We start from the raw sequence: 18,891 nt of genomic DNA on the forward strand, positions 1-18,891 counted from the left end.
CCATTTTTTTCATCAAGGATTACACGATTACGCTAGTTGACAACGACCAGGATCTGCCCGGCCACGCGTTGATGACACCCAACGTGTTATCAAAGACAGTAGGTATATAATATGGCAACTCTCTCAAAAAATGTCCATCAAGATCAACCCTGTATCAATTAATTTTCGGAAAACACGTGTCAACAATACGCTACAGGATTTGTAGATGTTATTTCTATAAAAAATAAAAATATTAGTAAACAGTTTACTATTTAACTATACTATTATCTTACTACTTGTCCTAAACGCTTCTCCTTTACGTCACGTGGTTGGTTATGATCGTATCTTATACAATCTCATCAGTGATAATCTTATTGAATTTGTGTGTCCGACTCTTTCAATTTGCACTTTCCACTCTGTTAATTAATTACTGTTGCGCGTGTCAAACGACTGATAATATCTCATTAGGGCTTATAAAAATTTATTCATACTGAAGCGTTCGGTGTTTTATGGTGTACTACAGGAGTAATCGTGTTTGAATAATGATGTGAATGTAAATTAAGAACAATTTGCTACTTGATAATTATTTTGATGGTAAAATTTGAAAGCTCTAATGCGAATGGCGGGAAATTCTGTTTCTTTTTTTTGTTATGCATGCTAGCGATAATTACGTCATGGATTGAAATTTCCACATTTTTAAGACATTATGGCGTAAATAACATCACTTTGGTTGTTTGATGTACCGTAAACTCGACCTTTTAATTATTACTTTACTCCTGGAGGCTGGTTCCTGGAATATCTAGCGGGTAATACATGAAGCAGTGAACGTGAGTATATACTATATAAATGATCGAGAAACCATAAAATTTTAAAACGATGAAATATATTGTTGCTTGTTGACATCGTGTGGAGATTTTATTTTTATAGTGGTATAGTGCTTAAGATTAGCAATTGTTTCGTCTGTAACGTAGCGTAACATTTTTCACGCACTAGCTGCACATTTTCTCTCGTTTTAAAGCTACAGTATTCGCGATGCAGAGAAAGGTTAATAAACCGATCTGTTTCAGAGGAGGAGAAACGTTGAGGGAGGAGTTCGAGATGCCTTTGATGATCGATAGTAATATCAGCTAGCCGATAGTATAGACAGAGGGAGGGAGAGAGAGTGAGAGAGAAAAAAAGATAAAAAATACATAGAGAAGGTAGAGGTAAGAAGAGTGAGAGAGAGAGAGAGAGAGAGAGAATAAAGTGCTGGAAAAGTTGGAAGTATGGCAAGGGTGGGAAGGGGCCGAAGATCAATGGTACTAGTGGTCTTGGCCATAACGTGCCTTTGGCGGGTGACGGCGGTCAAGGTCCACGTGGACGCAGGAGCGTCCTTGAAAGAGAGACCACTCCTAAGCGATACCGAGAAGAATGAGGCCAGCGAGAGTAGCAAGATGAACCAGTTGAACCAAACCAGCCCAACCATTGACCTCCATACGAGCCAAATCCATTTAGATAAGTTTAATGACCTAGCCTTAAATGACGTGGATGCGCCAAATACAAATACCAATGAGGTACCGATCTTCGATGGGGGCAGTGGGAGCATGCGGAATCATCCACACATGATGCCAGACAAGCCCAGCAAACTGGACATGGACCTTGGCTCTTTGACCATGACGGATGATAAGGAAATGTATCAAATTGAAGCCAGTACCATGTTGAACCACACCGCTCGTCCCGAAGCGGAATCTTCTGTTTGCCATGACGATGTCACCATTCCTTGTATTCAGAAGGACCTCAATCAGTTCCTCGATAAGTTGTCAGAAGTTGACACGTACAACATAACGGATTCTGTGCAGATAATTCGAAGCGAGAATGCGACTAAGGCTGTGAAACACGATGGGGAGCAACCTGGCCTGTTGGAAAGGGTACATCGATATGCCAGGGAACACGAGGTGAAAATACGATTGGACAAGAATTTGATATCCACTAGGAAGGCGAGAACTTTCTTCGGCGGTGAGTCTACAGCGTGGATTGGTTGAATTTCACGTGTGCGTGCACATTAGGATCATCGTGAACCTTTCCTACCGCTCTAACGCATGGCTACGATATTTTGCTATAGTATATAATATATAAATATAACTTTCTATGGCATTCGACATAACAAAATTTCTTCCTTTACTCACTGAAATTTTTTGTTTTTATTTCCTACTAAATTAGTGTGTAAATTCATTGGAAATCGTGCAATTGTAATTTATCGTTTCCTCGTGTGTACCGCACAAATCTGCTGGCATTGTACAAGTGGGACGAATAGTGTTGGAACACGATGATCCTGATATGTTCATATACTCAAAATCGTGTGGACGCATTGGTGTGTGCTTAAACTCAAAAGAAATTGGCTTTTTTATGCTAAATTGGTCGACAGGGTATAATTGGAAGACTAAAATCGGGGGTTTCGTCAAATTGGCATTTATATATATCGCAATGGAAAATGTTAAAATTGGTATTTAGATTGGCTGTTAAATTTTGGCTAAATTGGTATTGCGGGGGGTATTGGATAAAAGTTGCTAAATTATTTTTATCGTTCAGCACTAATAGCATTTGTGGTTTGTAATTAAAATCGAGTGAAGTTTTGCAGCTGATGCGCCGCAACAAGTTCCAGTGTTCTCCAGATGAACAATGCTGACTGCAGCATGGCTTTTCATGGCTTACAGCAAGGCTTTAACCAGCTGGTACTTTTGCTTTCAGCTATGTTTCAAGGAAAGAGTACCTTTTTAACAGGATTCGGACTTGGTTTTCTAGCGTTCGGTTTAAAGAAGCTGCTGCTGCCATTGATCCTCGGAGCTCAGATCATTAAGAGCATCCTGATCGCCCTTTTCTTGCCTAGCATTATAGGCAGTATTGGTAAAATCGTCGGCAAAGGTAAGCTTAACCTCGAGTATCGACTGTTACATACTAGGTAAGAAAAACAATTGAAACAATCGACTCAAACTCACTGCAGCTCGACGAAGAGAAATTAACAAGGTAAGCAGTGTTCTAAGAACGAATTAGTGCAAATTGTAGACTGACCAGTGAGTTTGAAGCAACATTTCTTTTGTAAAAGTGTGAATAGAGTCGTAGAGTACATATAGTTTCGAAGTAATGAAACAGGCTTTAAAGATAGTTATGTCGGATGAAGAATGTTACTCGCGTCCCGTTTAATTCCGCGTGCTTTCTTCAGCATACACAACATAACCAGTTTCCATGTTCTACCAGGCGTATCCTCGTTCGCGCAGTCCTCCCAGAGTGCCACGGCGGCGCCAGAGGAAAATTTCGAGTTCAAGGATAACTCGGACTTTTACAACGAGGACTACATGACGAGACAACCGGTTGGTACCTTACCAGCATCCGCCATGTACGACGAGAGCATGCTGCAGGTCCAGAAGAATCCGGAAATAGCGTCCAGGTATTCCTTCGTGGATCCCAGGATAACTCAGGCGAACGCGCTTTCGGATCGATACTACACGAGGCACGTAGCCACGCATGGTCTCTCCAAGAAACAGGACTTCAAGGTAAGACAGAAAAATATATGCAAGCGTGAAAGAGTAAGCCTATACATTTGTCCACGCCGCGAATTTTAATAGCTCGTCGTACCTGTAATCAATCAATCAACGTTATAAATATCCTTCTTGTGCGATGCTCGATCTTTTATGCTTCTCTGCCATACTGCTGTACATTAATTGCTTCTCGTCGAATATACTTTTAACTATCCGAAACACCATAGACCGCTTTGTACAAGAAAGCTAAATTTTATCATCTTCAAAAATGATTTATTATTGAAACTACAAGACCTTGGAGAGATTTTTTAAAATTAATTGATTCCTCAACGTTTGTCCGTGATGTTGCACTAACAATTGATTATTTTCACAGGTTTTCCACGAAATACCGACAAGCTCGTTGCTCCTAACGAACTACGATCCCTTCTACTCACCCTTGCTGTCTCGACTGGACGCAGTGTTCTCGCGATTGGGCCATACGACCGAAGGATGCAGGGAGTACGCCGTGTGCGCCATGTACAGGAGTCCGGCACGTTTCGCTCCCTACTCGAATCTGGTGAGCGCTCAGCTCTCGAGGGAGCTGAACGAACTGCGGAAGCCGAGTAGCGACAACCCGGACGTGCTTCGCTTTTTCCGCTACATGAAAGCGGCTAAGGACGGGCAAGATGGCGTCAAGTGCGAGGACGCCTACGCGAGTTGCGCGATTGCGCGAGAGGACCAGTCGCTTCGCCAGAACCAAGCGATGCTAGCCACTTATCAGGACATCGACAAATTGGTCCACGCTAGAAAAATATGAGTCGATGCGTCGCACGTGCTCCCCCCTCCAAACTCATCTGTGTAAATAAGAAAAATCCTAGCCGACCGGGCTTTCGGAAAGTGGGACGCGTCCGAAAAGGTCCCACGAGTCGAGGAGCTCGAAAGACGCTCTCGATTTTTGGCCCTCTTCTTTTTTGTGCCAGAAATTCGATCGTTCGTCGAGAGGATGTTTCCCAGTCGCGTCCCGGAAATCTGATTCTCGTCGTACCTGTTGAACGCAAGGATTATCGAGATGAAAGGACAACAATTGCTTTCGATGCACTCTTTTCCTGACCGATATATACCTGTTTCTTAACGGTAAAACGTTGCCCGAGCCAATGCGAAATCTTCTTTGCATCGTTTCACTCTTGTAATAGCAGGCTTATTGCAAGCGGATTTGAATTTTCGGCGCTCGTCGTTATAGCTTACTTACTTACTTTGCTCAGGCATCGGTCGATCGTCTAACTACTTATACACTTGTACGATTAATATTTTGTCAACAGCTGTGACTGTACTCTTTCCGAATAGGAATATTAGCCCTGATAATATGCGAGTTGACTTTTTAATGCCTGATAAAAATATTCCTCTTCCTTTTTAGTCGGTTATTCTTTATGTGTACTCTCTCGACAAACTGATGTAGTACGTCGATCGTGATGATTGCTATTGGAAAATGTCTGTCAGTAATTATTAATTAAGATTCTTTCTAGTTAGTGGTACACACACACACACCGAGTAAGTAAGCTTCTCTCGATCATTATCGATAATGTCTGCTAGCTGTTGTAATAATATTTATTTGTGTGAAGTGCAAGTGCGAATTATTTATTCTGCGAGTGAGATGTATGATTAGATTAATTTAAATTATTTTTAGACTACTTCTTAATCGAAACTTTTATTTTTAACCAATAAGTGAAATGTCGATAGATTAATGTACAGTAAATAAAATTTTGCGGCTTTTGTCGCATTTGTCCTGCTAAAGGCTTGTCTATTATTGCGAACTGAACGGTTATTATAATTATTAAAGGCGAATCGTGTTCGAAGAAATGAATGTGCCAATTGATGAAAGTCGACTGACTCATAAGAGGATTTGACACACTTTGACGTTTCTGACGCGCAGACTCGAAAGTTACGTAAAAGGACGATTCGCAGAAAATATTATTATATAACAATAAATTTTGTATACATTTTCATGTTTACGATGTTAGGGAATGTGACAGTATAAAATGAAACTATAACGTTAAAAATATCAATACAAAATACTTATATATAAATTGAATTTTCTTCACTTTACGTGCATGGAATTCAGCTTCTAGATTACTGTACATGGTCAATGATTTATGAGTATTTCGAACGAAAACATATGGAAGAATAGAAAGACAACGGTGTACGTGATCATTACGCGATGTTGGATGAAAAGGATGAATGAGTAACGAAAATGCGGACCGTGGGCTCTTGGTTTACAAGGAGAAAACGGTATTAACGCACTGATGACGCATATCAAGTCGTAACGCACGAACGAAAGTCCACTGACTCTGTAGTTCCTCTCGCTTAAACTTTTCTCATCTTTGTCCCAAGTTCCGGTCCTGTGTTCCGAGATCACTTTCACTTTCAATTTTAAAGTTTGTTTTTTACTCTCACCGTGAAAACCCACGCGGATCTACCCTCTCCAATGGTCACTTACACTCCTTTATATAAATTCAGCGGACACATCTTTGTGTTCTTAAGTCTAGTGTAACTTTCGGACAAAGAAGCATCAATTTTGGTAACTTACTTTCATTTTTTGCGATATTTCAAATAATAATATTTATGATAAGAATTAGATCTCGTTATATTTATCAAGTACCAAAATTATCTGTATACGCATAATTGCCTTATATTTTTCTATGTTAAAATTTTAATATCAAGGTAAAATTGCTTGAAGTTAAAACAAAAGAATCCGAACAATATCTGAAAAAGGTTCTCCATTAATAATTTGTTATAAACGTCTAGAAAATAAGCAAAAGAATACTTTTAAAAAGATAAAGAAAGGTTTTGTTGCAATTATTTAATTCGTTAAGGGAAATCTACAAACATTAGATATAATAATCAAATTTGAATGAGACAATGTGTTGTTAAATAAAAATGTTATTATTATTCGAATACATTTTCGTAGACTTTCAGAAAGTGGACGAGATTAGATTCTTTGATGTTGCAATTGCATACATTTCTATAAAAGATTGGAACAATTGAATTTTGTGACCTCAAGCTAGTATATATAGTTCAATAACTTTTTAAAGTCTCGCAAAAATTGAATTGTTTGATAATAACATTTTTATTTAATAATACATCGAATCTCATCAGAAACTAATCGTTAAATCTGATCCTAATATAGAAGTCCATAAATTTCATTTAAATCTTTAGGTTGATAAAAATTATATCTTTTATCACGTTCTCGGAGAGCCGATGAGAAAAGCGCGTATTTCGCCAAGTTTGAAAATATTGGGGTTAAAATTTAAAAATCTTAGCATTCGGTGTGCTATAGCGTGGGAATTTCTCTCCAAAGTGTTAATAGGAAGGTTCCGGAACAACTGTTTAAAGAACGATTAAAATAAATTGAGCGTTTGGTCGAAGAATTATTTAAAAAGGTCGTGTAAACAATGAGCGGCTGCTCGGCGTGTAAGAATCCTGCGCGAGCGGAATGCGAGATATTCGTCCCGCTTCCTTTGATCCGAGGCAGCTGATTGGTGCGTGGGCTAACGGAACTTCGTAAACCACAACGCGTCGACTGCTATGGGCCTCAGAAGTTCGGCCACGCTACGTGAATCAACGTGAATGATGAGAAGCTTTTTCTTTACTGCGCTCGCCATGTCGTTCGATTCTCCACGAAATACAAATCGTTGCTAAATGTTTCCCAGACAAAGTGTGTTTTTACCATTAGAAAACTCTCGCGAGACACGTGTTGGCTGGGCAGTTCTAACGTGCGTCTTTTCCTTATCCAACCGGTGCATTTGAAAATCGTAAAAAGAAGACAGCGCCAGTGAGATATAACGCGTGACACAGTTTTCTACAAAATTTGACACAAATTTTTTTTCCTCTTGAGGAGGAATAATGATTATTGTTAGTATTTTTCGTTGGTACGAGGTTCGTGCAGCGTGAATCTCAGCTTATTTGAATGTAACATTAAAATGTCAAAATTTATTATATTTATCGATAAAGGAACATGTGTACAGGCGCAACCTTGAAAGAAGCAGAATGCGACTGATTCGATTGTTGGTAAGCTGCGTGCTCGCTTTATCGTCCTGCCTGCTGGTACACGCCGAGCCTGGTGGACGAGTTACCTTTGCAGATGGGGCTTCCGAAGGTCAAGGTGAAGAACGAGGTAAGTAGTTTCCAATGTCACTTCCTCGTTTTCCCATTCCCACTACAGTGTACCTCGAATCTTTCCATTCCTTTTGTAGATTTATTCATCTTTTTTTCACCACTCATCTTCTGACATGGTTTTTATTGAGAGCAATGATTTTTGTATTATTTTTTTAAATAAATTTTTATATTTTAGGAAAAATAAATTTGGATCAAAATGGACCACCCAATTTTAACAAAACTCGTCAGGGGAAAGATTTGTTCGATTGGATAGGACTTGGAACTGGGAACAACGTAGATCCTTACTTATCAAGAGCAAATCAAGGTTGCTTGAATGGTGATCTGGCAGAATGCTTTAAATCCCGAGCCCTCAATACATTCGAAGACTTTTTCGATCAAGCCGAATACAATTTAAACGAACACGTCAAAGTTATTCGTATGCCCAGGGAAGTGGTAAAGGAAGTTAATCGTCAGCCGTACGAGTATTCGTCTGCTCCAAGGTAGGGGTAATTTGCTAGCACAAAAATTCTAGCGATAATTTTGCAACAATATGGTTAATGCGATAAACTTATAAAAACGTTCGATCTCGATATGACAAACGATCCTACAATATTATAATGCAAGAATAACTATAATTTTACGATGGACGATGCTACTTAATGATGCAACTATTAATTTTATAATAAATTGTAGCAGCACTTCAGCATTAGTCCAATAATTACATTTTTTATCGATTGTAATAATAATATCTCTAAGTTCAATTCTTTGTAGCGTGGTTTTATAAGCGCCTATTGACATTGCTCTGCTTGTAGCTGACTCTCTTGCAATTTAGTGGCGGTTGTTTAGTCACGCTTTTGCTTCGAGATTGGCATCCCGATGGAGACTAAGAACCATGAAAAGTAGTTTACTACTATGTTTGCTCAGTCATTGTATAAACAAGTGCTGGAATTGATTTCATGTGGGAATAAACATTTTACTGTATAATGCGCATATGATGTTATCAGATTCAGTGATTTTCTATGGATGTCCTTAACACTTTCATATATACTATTTTCTCTTAACAATAATTTATAAATCAATTTCCATTTACAGAGCAGAGGAATCTGAGTGGGATCAACTTGTTAAATTCGCAGCGAGAAAAGCTGAAAAATTTGTAAAAACGGTTGCCTTTGAAGTATCTGTGCCATCCTCAGAAACAGGGGAAGATGATATGTATGCTCCAAGATTTTTGGACGAAATCGCTGATGAAATTGATACGCTTGAAGACAAAAAGGACACGCTGTTCTGTAAGCTATACATACATATATATATATATATATATACTTTTGATTAATTTAATTTATATCTCGTAAATAAACTAATGTTTATTTATTTTTTACAGCTCGCCATCGCTTAAGGAAAATGTTGATACCAATGCTTATCGTTCTAAAACTTTTCAAATTGAAGTTGTTGCTGTTCCTACCTCTGATTCTTGGACTTGCATCCTTCAAAAAGTTTTTAGGTTTCATGGCAATCGTCATTCCTGGCCTAATAGGATTCTTTAAGCTTTGCAAACCGCTGACTCAAAATTATCAACCACCGGTTTATAGTCAAAGTGGCGTTGGTTATCCTTTGTACAAAGAGGGTCCCGGTAGTCATCATTACGGAAGTCCCGAAGGATACCACGGTCAGGAATATTCCGGTGGATACCGCGGTGATTCGGTATCCTTTGGTCAGGACCTCGCTTACCAAGGCTATAGAGATTATCATTCTCACTAACACATAATGCGAATATTCCTGTATTTATATTAATTATTTATATTCATAATATCGTTCCTCCGAAAGTTACCATTTAATCAGAAGAGTGTGAATTCATGTGGTGTCAAAAAGAATTTTGGTTAGATTCTACATAACAAACTGACGACTAGTTGACAACGACTTGATAGATACACGAATAGAAATTGGGTAAAAAATGAAAAGATGAACGTAATGACAGAGGAAAAAAAATGTACAGAAGACACTTTGAAATCAATTCGCTAATTTGTCGTCTTGACTGGTCGACGGTTCGTGATGCATCTAACGTGTACATTGAACTGCGCGAGTTATTGGATAGTCAGTAGGCCAGTAACTGACATCCTAAGTCAATGTATTGCGTACTCTCGTATTGTTCGTTTAGCAAATACCTGCATGTCCCGTTTAATTATAAGTCTCTTACAGATCATAATTTCTTAAAGCAAGATCTTTCCAGAAACAAAATAAAACATTGTGTAAATATCGTAAACTATGTATGCATGTACACACTTTATATTAGTTATTATTGTTTTCTTCTTTTTTCAAAGATTGAATCATTGTAAGAGGCTTTTGTAGTGCATAATTATATGTATAAAATAATGTATTATTATCGTTTATATGTTTTTAATTTTTTTCGAAAGTTTTATTATTCAATATAAGCATTCATTATCGTGTGGCCAATACTAAAATATAATATTTAATCACGACGCTATTCACTGGAACTATTCTGTGATTAAAGTCATAAGTTGAATATTGTTAGCCTTCCTTAACTGGTTCATCCGTGCCAAATTTCTTACAGTTGTGGTACAACAGCCTTATTGTATAGCTCGATATATTCTTTGACGGTTTTATTATAAACAGCTAACAATCAACCGTTTACTATACAAGTTGTCTGCGATGTAATTATGTAAATAAATTATTAATATGTGGAGAAACATGAGAGTATAGATCATTGAGAAAAATTATTACAGCAGTTTTACTATAATTTATAGTATATGAGCGTACTATATTTAGCAGCGGAAACTTGTAATCAGTCTTACTTACCATATACTTGGTATTTTAGAAGCCTCGCGTTTAAAGTACCATAATAGAAAGAATAATATTTTTTGCGAGGTAAAATCATCACTCCTTGAATGTAAACTAAGCGTGAAATAATTTTTAGCCAGGAATTCACATGGACGTGAATACGGAATTGAAAGCACCATTCCAGTAGAGAGGCTAGCTGATATATCAGAGAAAATTGTAGCAGCTGAGTTAAGACTACTTTCATAATAGGTTTATAATAGCTTATCCTGGAGATTGCTCCATAATGGGGTGTTTGGTACTCGCCCTCCATTTACCACTATTATTTCTGTATTCGATTGCCAAGGGGAGAGTACAGGTGTAATCTGTGAAACCGGAAGCCCGAAGAAAAACTGGGTCACGGCCGTATAGTTGCACCAATAAAACCATTGATAGTCAAGCACGCTCCTTCGCCATCTCCATTCGGATTCGAGTCTTGCTGACGGATGTTTACGCCTTTTGCCGGTTAATTCGAGTTCAGTCGATGCAAATATTCGCATTCTAGCCGTCATCGGCTCTTATATCGATAGCATTCACCTGCGATTAGTGACATCTATTCACTGACTTTCCACTCGATATCCTACACAGTTGCGATGCGCTCGATTAACTTGTCACGTGCATATACAGAAACCACACTACTAGAAAAATAATAAATACCGCTTCTTCCATGCGCTATATGAATTGTTTGTAAAAAATATATCCAATTGACAATTTAACATGTAAGAAACCACTCAGCTGCAAATTATACGCTTGCTTGTTGATACAGTAAAACCATTCTGTCAATTACTCATTTAAAACGAACAAATTACTGACTTAACGTTAATGAGATACTATCATAGAATAATTCAACTTATTAACAATAATGATATATTTAGTACATTGAAAGTTTCAATCAACCGTTCGTGAAGTTTGATGTAACGACTCTGGCCAAACTCTTCGACGTTTCAGACGATACGAAATAATTTTAATCTAAAAAGTATGTTTGTGCTTGACTCGATCAGCCACAGTGCAATGCGTTTAATTGACTTACCAGTTGAGCCAAGCCCTGCTTAATTGAGGTCATCACAGTGATTGTGTTTCAATCATTCATATACAGCTTGGCAAATGTGCATTCGCAGATCCGCGAAAGCACTCGGCTGCTTTGGTAAGACTGACGCGAAGAAGCTGCTGCATGAAATTTATATCGCGTTTTAAAATTCAGCCGGTGGAATTTTATGTAGCTTATATCAAGGTCACGACGAACGTTGAGAATTTTAATATGATTCACGATTGACCCTTGTCCGTTTTGGCTGGATCACGCAGTCTCTGCGCAACGTGAAAATCTCACAAGCATGATCAACTCATCGCCATCCGTAGCGTACGTAGTAGATAATTTCTTGTCTCCCTTCATCCGTGGGCGTCCTTCTTGCTCCAATAAGGGGAAGGAGCGTTCGAACCGGTCGGATACGTTCTCACTCGCGATCCAGGGAATCGGATGGAGCGGACCCGCTGACCAAGTGGCCTCATTCCTCGAGAAGACCGGAAGCGGTTGCCAGTCAGGGCGATATACGGAAAACGCGCTGCAGCATCGGAAAGTCTCCATGTAGCATATGCACTGCTGTAGCCGTTTGTAAGCTCTTCTTCTTCCATCTCGATCGGTTCGCCAGCCGCGAGATACGAGCATCAGATTTATGACTATACTTCTGCCTCGTAAATATCACGCGTGCCAACATTCAATTGTCAATAGTGCAAGTAATTTTAGGAACCCGCGCGATACGAGGGGGACGCCGCAGCGATCGTGTTTTCACTGTGACATTCTCGAGCAGTGAAATCTTTCTTTTGTTCAAATTTATGGCTCCAGAAAGGACTCTGTTCGCGATGCCAGACAAATTGACTTTCTCGTATATCGTACTAGCAGAAATATCGAGCGTTAATTTTATGGAATTGGGTCGTTAAAAGCACCACTTACCTTTCTTTCCATACACGTACTGTATAGAAGTAGATTGATAACGTGGAAAATATTCTTGCAACTTGGAACATTGAATTTATGGCACCAGAATGATTGACTTTCTCGCATTGGAGTGACAAAAAATCCTAGGATCATCTTGTTGATCTAGGTCGTTACTAACGTTTCCACTGATATCGACGAAAATGATCACGAGTTTATTGTATTGAGTACGCTTCGCCTTCTGTCTATATAGAAAATCGAGTGTCGGAGGAGTGTATTGGAATAAGAGACTTATATTTACGATGAAGAGATGTTTATGCGAAAAGTCTTCACGACTGTATTCGACGTTCGAACTATCAAAAATTGGATAGATTATGCGAAAGGGGTATCGTTATCGTTGATGTTTTTGTTTGGGAATTATATATTTAAGCAGGAGACCATGTTCAAGTTGGGGGTTCCCCTTCGGTAACTTACTCTTCCATATTTCTAATGTAAACTGTAAGAGCGGTTTCCTACACGGTCTTGCGAGATATTAGCATAACGCGTAGCGAAAGCAATATCCACGAAGGAAACTGGTTCGTTCGACTTTTCGAGTATCCCATATACTTTCAGAAGCTGTGTACCGGAAGTATTTCGTGCTCGTGCGTGCACGATATGACCTTGAGAAATTTAAAACGCTCGCGTAGCGCTTATCAGATTTGATCAAAATTTCTTTTTTTCTCTTTCCCCGTTCTACGCGCTAATTACAGGCTTAGGTTATTTTGTACTTAATAGGAAGTTTTGTCTTGAAATTCATAATATTCTTTTGTAGCGTCCATCTAAACCGTAACTGGAACGTCTTCCTGTAATTGTAAAGAGAAATGACAATGAGAATTAACATTGCATCAAATGTTCTTCGCGCGATTTTAATTAGAGAACTGAATTCTATTCTTTGCTTTCGCATGTTTATCGTCCTTATAAGATTCCACAAATGTACATAGTCATTCCGAACAGAGTTGATATTTTCCATTGAGTATACATATAGAGAGATACGATACGTTTTATTTTAAATTACTATTTTTTAGTAAATAATAATTATACACGTAACTTTTTTCATTAATCAGATCGATGACCAATGGGAGGGCCCTTGATATTAAAAATTCTTGAGAGGTAAAGTGATACGTGTCTGAAGTCTTTCATCCATGATTTTAATTAGGAATACGATACTTTTGGGTACATCCGTGTTACACGAGGCTCCATATTATTACAGTCTGACACTGATTCGGTATCTTGATGACATTAGGAGCTCGAAATCAAGGTCGGTAATGGGCTTTTTGATATATCTCCATGCGAGAGATACCTATAGAGGTAATGCTATAGCAGAGGGAATGTACTAGAGCAGACAAGGCGAGGTCCATTTAGCGGCCTCGATATCGATGTTCCATACGTGTTCTTAAACTCCATAAAGCAATATTAAGAGCAACAGATTTCCAAGATTAATTATGCCCAACCTATAATAAGAAAAAAATCAAAAGACATTATTTATCAAGATTACGAACAATTACTCTCGGGCGGGAACAAATTAGCATGTACAACTGGGATAATTAATTAAGCCTGATATTCCAATCGAGTGTTAAGCTCGTTAAGATCGATGAGTAGAAAAAACTCGGTACGTCGTTTCTTTCGAAGGTGTGATTAATGAATGTGCAGTATATAGTGGCGGACAAAAGAAGATGCAGTGGCGTTGAAAGGAGCAAAAAAATTGGGAAAGAAGGTTATCCGAGAGAAAGTTAACGAAACGCAGGCGATATCGTTCCGGCTCTCGGTCTTTCACGGATCGGGTATAAATCTCAGTGGTATAGAAAAAATAGAATAATATAGTCATGATGGGTTATAGTTATCGCTTGGTCCCACGACACCCACACCTCGATATATCGTGTTGGTCCAGCATTGACCAAGCTGTGCGATCTCTGACGAAACGTCCGATTGGAATTCAACATAACGGTTCTGTGGGCTACGAAAACACACACACCTCCCACGGTATCTACTTGCGCTGACTGTACACGGTCACTATAATACTTACATTATATACATAGTATATACGAAACCTGGCTCTGGCCGACCAGTTAAGAATGAGAGGCGAGCTTTCGCGGCTAGGTCCCGATCTTGACCTCTGAACTCTGCGCGAAAGCCGCGCAAATGGCTTGGAAAAGAAAAACTATGCTCGAGAATCAAAGAAGACTGCTGCTGGCGATTTCATGCTAAAGTAATATCTCTCAAGCTTTTTCTTCCAGCAGGCGCCGTTATGTTTGCTGCTCGCGTACATACGGACGCCTCGGATTAATATACCTGCGCTCGTGCTTAATATTCGATACATGTCCGTTGAATTTTCTCTGTATTTCTGTGTATAATACAGCTTCTCTAAAAAACCAACCGTTTAACCAACTTCCATGCTTGCAATTCTAAAATGTTCTCCATACGAAAAGTTTATTGTTATTATCGTTATAAAAATTATAGGGGATGCTCGCAATTTAATAAGAGTAACAGTGAGCGTCCATACTATATGGAATATATTAGATGGAAAATAATTAATATTACAATATTCCCATGATCTACGCAAGAATCTTATGAGTGTAGAATATCCATTGTGCGATGTAATACTTTGCGCGTGCTACGCTCTTATGCAAATCTTTCCTGAGAACCGATGCCGATACGCGGTGTTTACGTAGTCCATCATGTCGCTTTACACGCTCGTTATCTCTTATGACTCTCAGAATAAATATTATGACTTTATTCATTAAGAGGGATAATTTACTGTTAGTGGGTGAAACGCTCGATACACTTTTTATAGAAGAAAGGTGTAAATCTAATATCCATTGTATCACGAATAATCAACGTCAGTAGGTATCACAAACATTATACAGAGACGCGCGGTGGGACGTTAAAGGATGACTTATTGGGAAGCTTATTTGAATTCAGTCATCACCGATGACCTTCTCTTCATTACGGATGGCGCACATCGATCCAACACGCTTATACAGCTGCTGCCGTATATGAGCATTGCTATTATTATCCCTATATATAGTGACTATTTTATACATATAGCACTAATTTTCGCTCCAGTTTATGCATCACTTGGCTTAACCGATGCTATTTCATGGTAAAAAGCTTTTATGGCTCCATCTTACTTAAGTTGAGCTAATCAACGTATCCATCTATGATTATACTGGCGTGAAAGAAAGCAAAGTAGAAGACTATACGCGCCGTTTTGTAGCCCCCTTCCGCGTTAAAAGAGATATTCTCTATTCGCTCGGTGAACATCAATGCACAGATTACCGGATTTAACAGTCGGTAAATCGCAGTTTAATTACAAACCTAAAATTACAAACACCGAAAGGCTGTAAGAATTTGCTAAATGACCGAAGTGTAAAGATTGCCTTCTTTCTTCAGCACGCCACAGCTACATACGAAAGATATAATTGAGGCGATCGGAATCGCGTTAGCATAAATCAGTTTCTGTGCCGGGAAATTTTTACTCGCGAGTCCATTAACATGGGGAAAAAATTAGCATAAAGAAAGATGAATTACTTTACGTGTAGCAAAAATCTTTTATGCATCGAAGCCGCTCTTGGACCAATCAATTTTATAGTCATTTAGCCAATTAACTTTTTATCCCCAACGACTTAACCAACTCTCTGCTGCAATGATTAATGATAAACATTACGTTACGAGCGATCAGTTTTAATTAATTTTCAAGAAAAGCTTAAAAACAATCGGTAAACATGCGCTTCGAGCAAACATTATTTTGTTCAACGGAGTGATTGTCATTGTGAAAATGACTCTTTCTACACTTTCGTGCAAATACATGCAACGATGTACGTGAATGGAAAAATTGAAAATAACAGTAGCATGAAATGTCGTGCTTATACTTAGAGACCTTGATCGTGCGCAATTAAGTAAGTATAGTAGATATCGAAAGAAAAAACGATTTGCACTTAATAAATGTATTTCTCCGAATCCACATCATTTCATACAATGATAACTGTTTTACGAATAGTAGTGGAGAAAACAGGCTTTCCGAGATAGTGAAAATGTGTTTGAAAAGAGTTAAACGCGAAGCGCCGATTTCTTTTGTACAATGGAAGTAGTATAAACTAGGTAAGGATTAAATAAGGTATGTAATTCGAAGGATTACAGAAAAATAAAGAGACAAATGAATTAAAGATTTCTTAAGTAGCATCAAAGCTCTGAATATACATCTGGTAGATGCAGGGAACCTTTTAAGACCAGCGTAACCATTTGAAAATGACACGGAACGTTGTGAACAAGTTTTTGCTTCTTGCAACTGAGTCTTTACCAGGTTTCAAAGATTTCTCCATCCCAAGCAGACTTTGTCGCGTCTTTTACACCCAGCGAGTATGCGCAAGGAGTACGAGGGGCGCCCCTTTAATAGAAGATACACATTGCAACCTCGTCGAGGTATGTTAATTTTAAGAATCCGGCATCATAACTCGCTGCTCTTCGTGATCGTGTTCACTCATGTTCAACGTGCGAATTAACCACCAAGTTGTGTTCGCGCTATGATCTAGATCCCAATACCGCTGTTTGACTCATCAGAAAACAATTCTAGCTCGTATAACATGAAATTAAGATTTACCCTGCAATATCGATACTCCCCTCATCCTGTGTCACATTATTCGCCAGTCGTTATTTTCATAACAGTATTGGTTAACTTGTGACGTCCCAGATAGCTTTCGATAGCGTTACTAGAATTCCAATTGTTGCAGATTGCAGAACAGCTGTGGCACCAGAGCGACGAAGCAGCCTGCAATTTTATTCTGGGAATGGACGTAAGACTAACCTCGCAACGTCAAGAAACTATCACTATTTTCTTTCCAATGATGTACAAATTTCTGTCATTTTCAAATTGTTTCAACTTAACACCCAACGCGTCTCATAAACCAAGTTCATATTACAGCCTCATCCAGACGCAGAGAGAGAGAGAGAGAGAGAGAGAGAGAGAGAGAGAGAGAGAGAGAGACTATATACCTGCGAGCAAAATATATCCTACAGAACATTTACTTCATCGGGCTTATTTTCTTCAAAGGGTCGGTCAACCTTTTAAATAATTCATTTGCTAGATTAATATAGGGACTTGTTCTCGCATTGCTCGTCTCGTTAGTTCCAAAGGGTGGTCTTTTTTAAACGAATCAATCTCACGAAGAAGTTATCAGGTCGTAATTACAGCGTGTAACTGATAAACTACCATTGAAGTATGGCGATTCTTAAACGATATTCCGTAATTGCATTACTAGGCCAGCGAGGAGTCTGCGGGAAACTCATTGAGTGCGTCGTTATAGTTACGCATTCTTTCAGTTCAGCCATTATAGCCTGTTTCGCTTCGACACTATGCGGAAAGCCTCCTTCCTGCGAAATACCGTCGAGCTAGATGTGGGTAAAGTGATCTGCGAAAATTGCGCGTTTCCCTTAAATTATAAGGTTCGATAACGTATCGCTATTATCCTAAATCAGTCGACTCTAAAGAGGAAGAATTTTGGATGGAGATATGAAAGTTCCATTGTGATCAAAGTCGGTCGATCAATTTCAAGAAAGAGGAGAGAGAGAGAGAGAGAGAGAGAGAGAGAGGGACCCAGTTATATCGGAATCAAGAGGAAAGTAAGAAAAATCTAATAAAAAGATCGGTTATCGATCAGATTTTATATGAAAAGGGAGAAGCTGATGGAATTCGTGTATTATTGGAGCACCGTTGAGGCGGATGCGGTTCCGCTTTAGTACATCTACGAGACTTTTTCCACGAGATTGTTTTTCCGCTAGGATCGTCAGCTCGCACGATCGTATTTTCTCTAGCCTAAAAGCCAAAGTGCGCGTAGCGATTTTCTCAAATTTATCTGGACGGATTAGATATACTATATATATATATATATATATTATAAGCATCTTGTATATATATGGTACGTGTTTTCTTGGTGTGGCAATGACGGAAGCCTAACCGGCAAAGAGATGCTCACGGCGCAAGATAGATTCAGGCGGGATAAATGGCGTGCGTGCTCCACATCCGTGACACGGTTCTCGTGGTGGGTCGGGCTGGCCCGGTGTATACATACATGTACACGCACCCGCACTAGCACAATCCCTCTTACAGCCACAAGTTCAAGTATACACTGGGTACCATCACCATCACCAGCTATTCACAAACTCGCGCAGTCTGACCCGCCAAAGAGCCTGTGCCAATACCTTTTTTACTCCTCACTTGGTTCTTTGTACCCGTGTGCGACGACCCCTTATAAGCTTCTATATAGCCCCACAGCTCCAAACAATTTCTCCGCCAAATTCACCACGGATCTCCAGTCTCGAAACTAGTTTATACTTTCGCGCTAACCTAAATCTTTCCTGCTACTTCCAATACTCAATTTCTAATGAGATCGCTTGATCCGACTCGACGTACCCCTCCCCTTTGCCCGCCTACAAGGCTTTATCTTTATGAAATATATCCGCAACGAGCTGGAT

At 39.0% G+C, this 18,891-nt stretch overlaps 2 protein-coding genes across 3 annotated transcripts; both read left to right on the top strand.

Moving 5' to 3' along the window:
- The first annotated feature begins 1,244 nt into the window (after positions 1-1,244).
- Osi24 (Protein) lies at positions 1,245-5,202 on the top strand. Of its 2 annotated transcripts, none has more exons than XM_066725688.1 (4): positions 1,245-1,974; positions 2,707-2,880; positions 3,214-3,509; positions 3,868-5,202. In XM_066725688.1, exons 1-4 carry the CDS (start codon positions 1,245-1,247, stop codon positions 4,288-4,290), a joined length of 1,623 nt encoding a protein of 540 aa, XP_066581785.1. In that variant the 3' UTR covers positions 4,291-5,202. The 2 variants fall into 2 exon arrangements, with proteins under 2 accessions (XP_066581785.1, XP_066581786.1); XM_066725689.1 differs by having other exon boundaries at positions 2,761-2,880.
- A 2,094-nt stretch (positions 5,203-7,296) lies between these two features.
- On the top strand, positions 7,297-9,614 carry Osi2 (DUF1676 domain-containing protein Osi2). The gene is made up of 5 exons (XM_066725802.1): positions 7,297-7,382; positions 7,496-7,644; positions 7,822-8,125; positions 8,718-8,911; positions 9,007-9,614. The coding sequence occupies exons 2-5, from the start codon at positions 7,518-7,520 to the stop codon at positions 9,381-9,383; spliced, it is 1,002 nt and encodes a 333-aa protein (XP_066581899.1). The 5' UTR covers positions 7,297-7,382; positions 7,496-7,517; the 3' UTR covers positions 9,384-9,614.
- Positions 9,615-18,891: the final 9,277 nt, after the last annotated feature.

The sequence above is a fragment of the Prorops nasuta genome, unplaced genomic scaffold, assembly GCF_024137725.1.
Source record: "Prorops nasuta isolate Cenicafe-Biocafe unplaced genomic scaffold, Cenicafe_Pnas_1.2 PNAS00004, whole genome shotgun sequence".
Classification (NCBI taxonomy): Eukaryota; Metazoa; Arthropoda; class Insecta; order Hymenoptera; family Bethylidae; genus Prorops; species Prorops nasuta.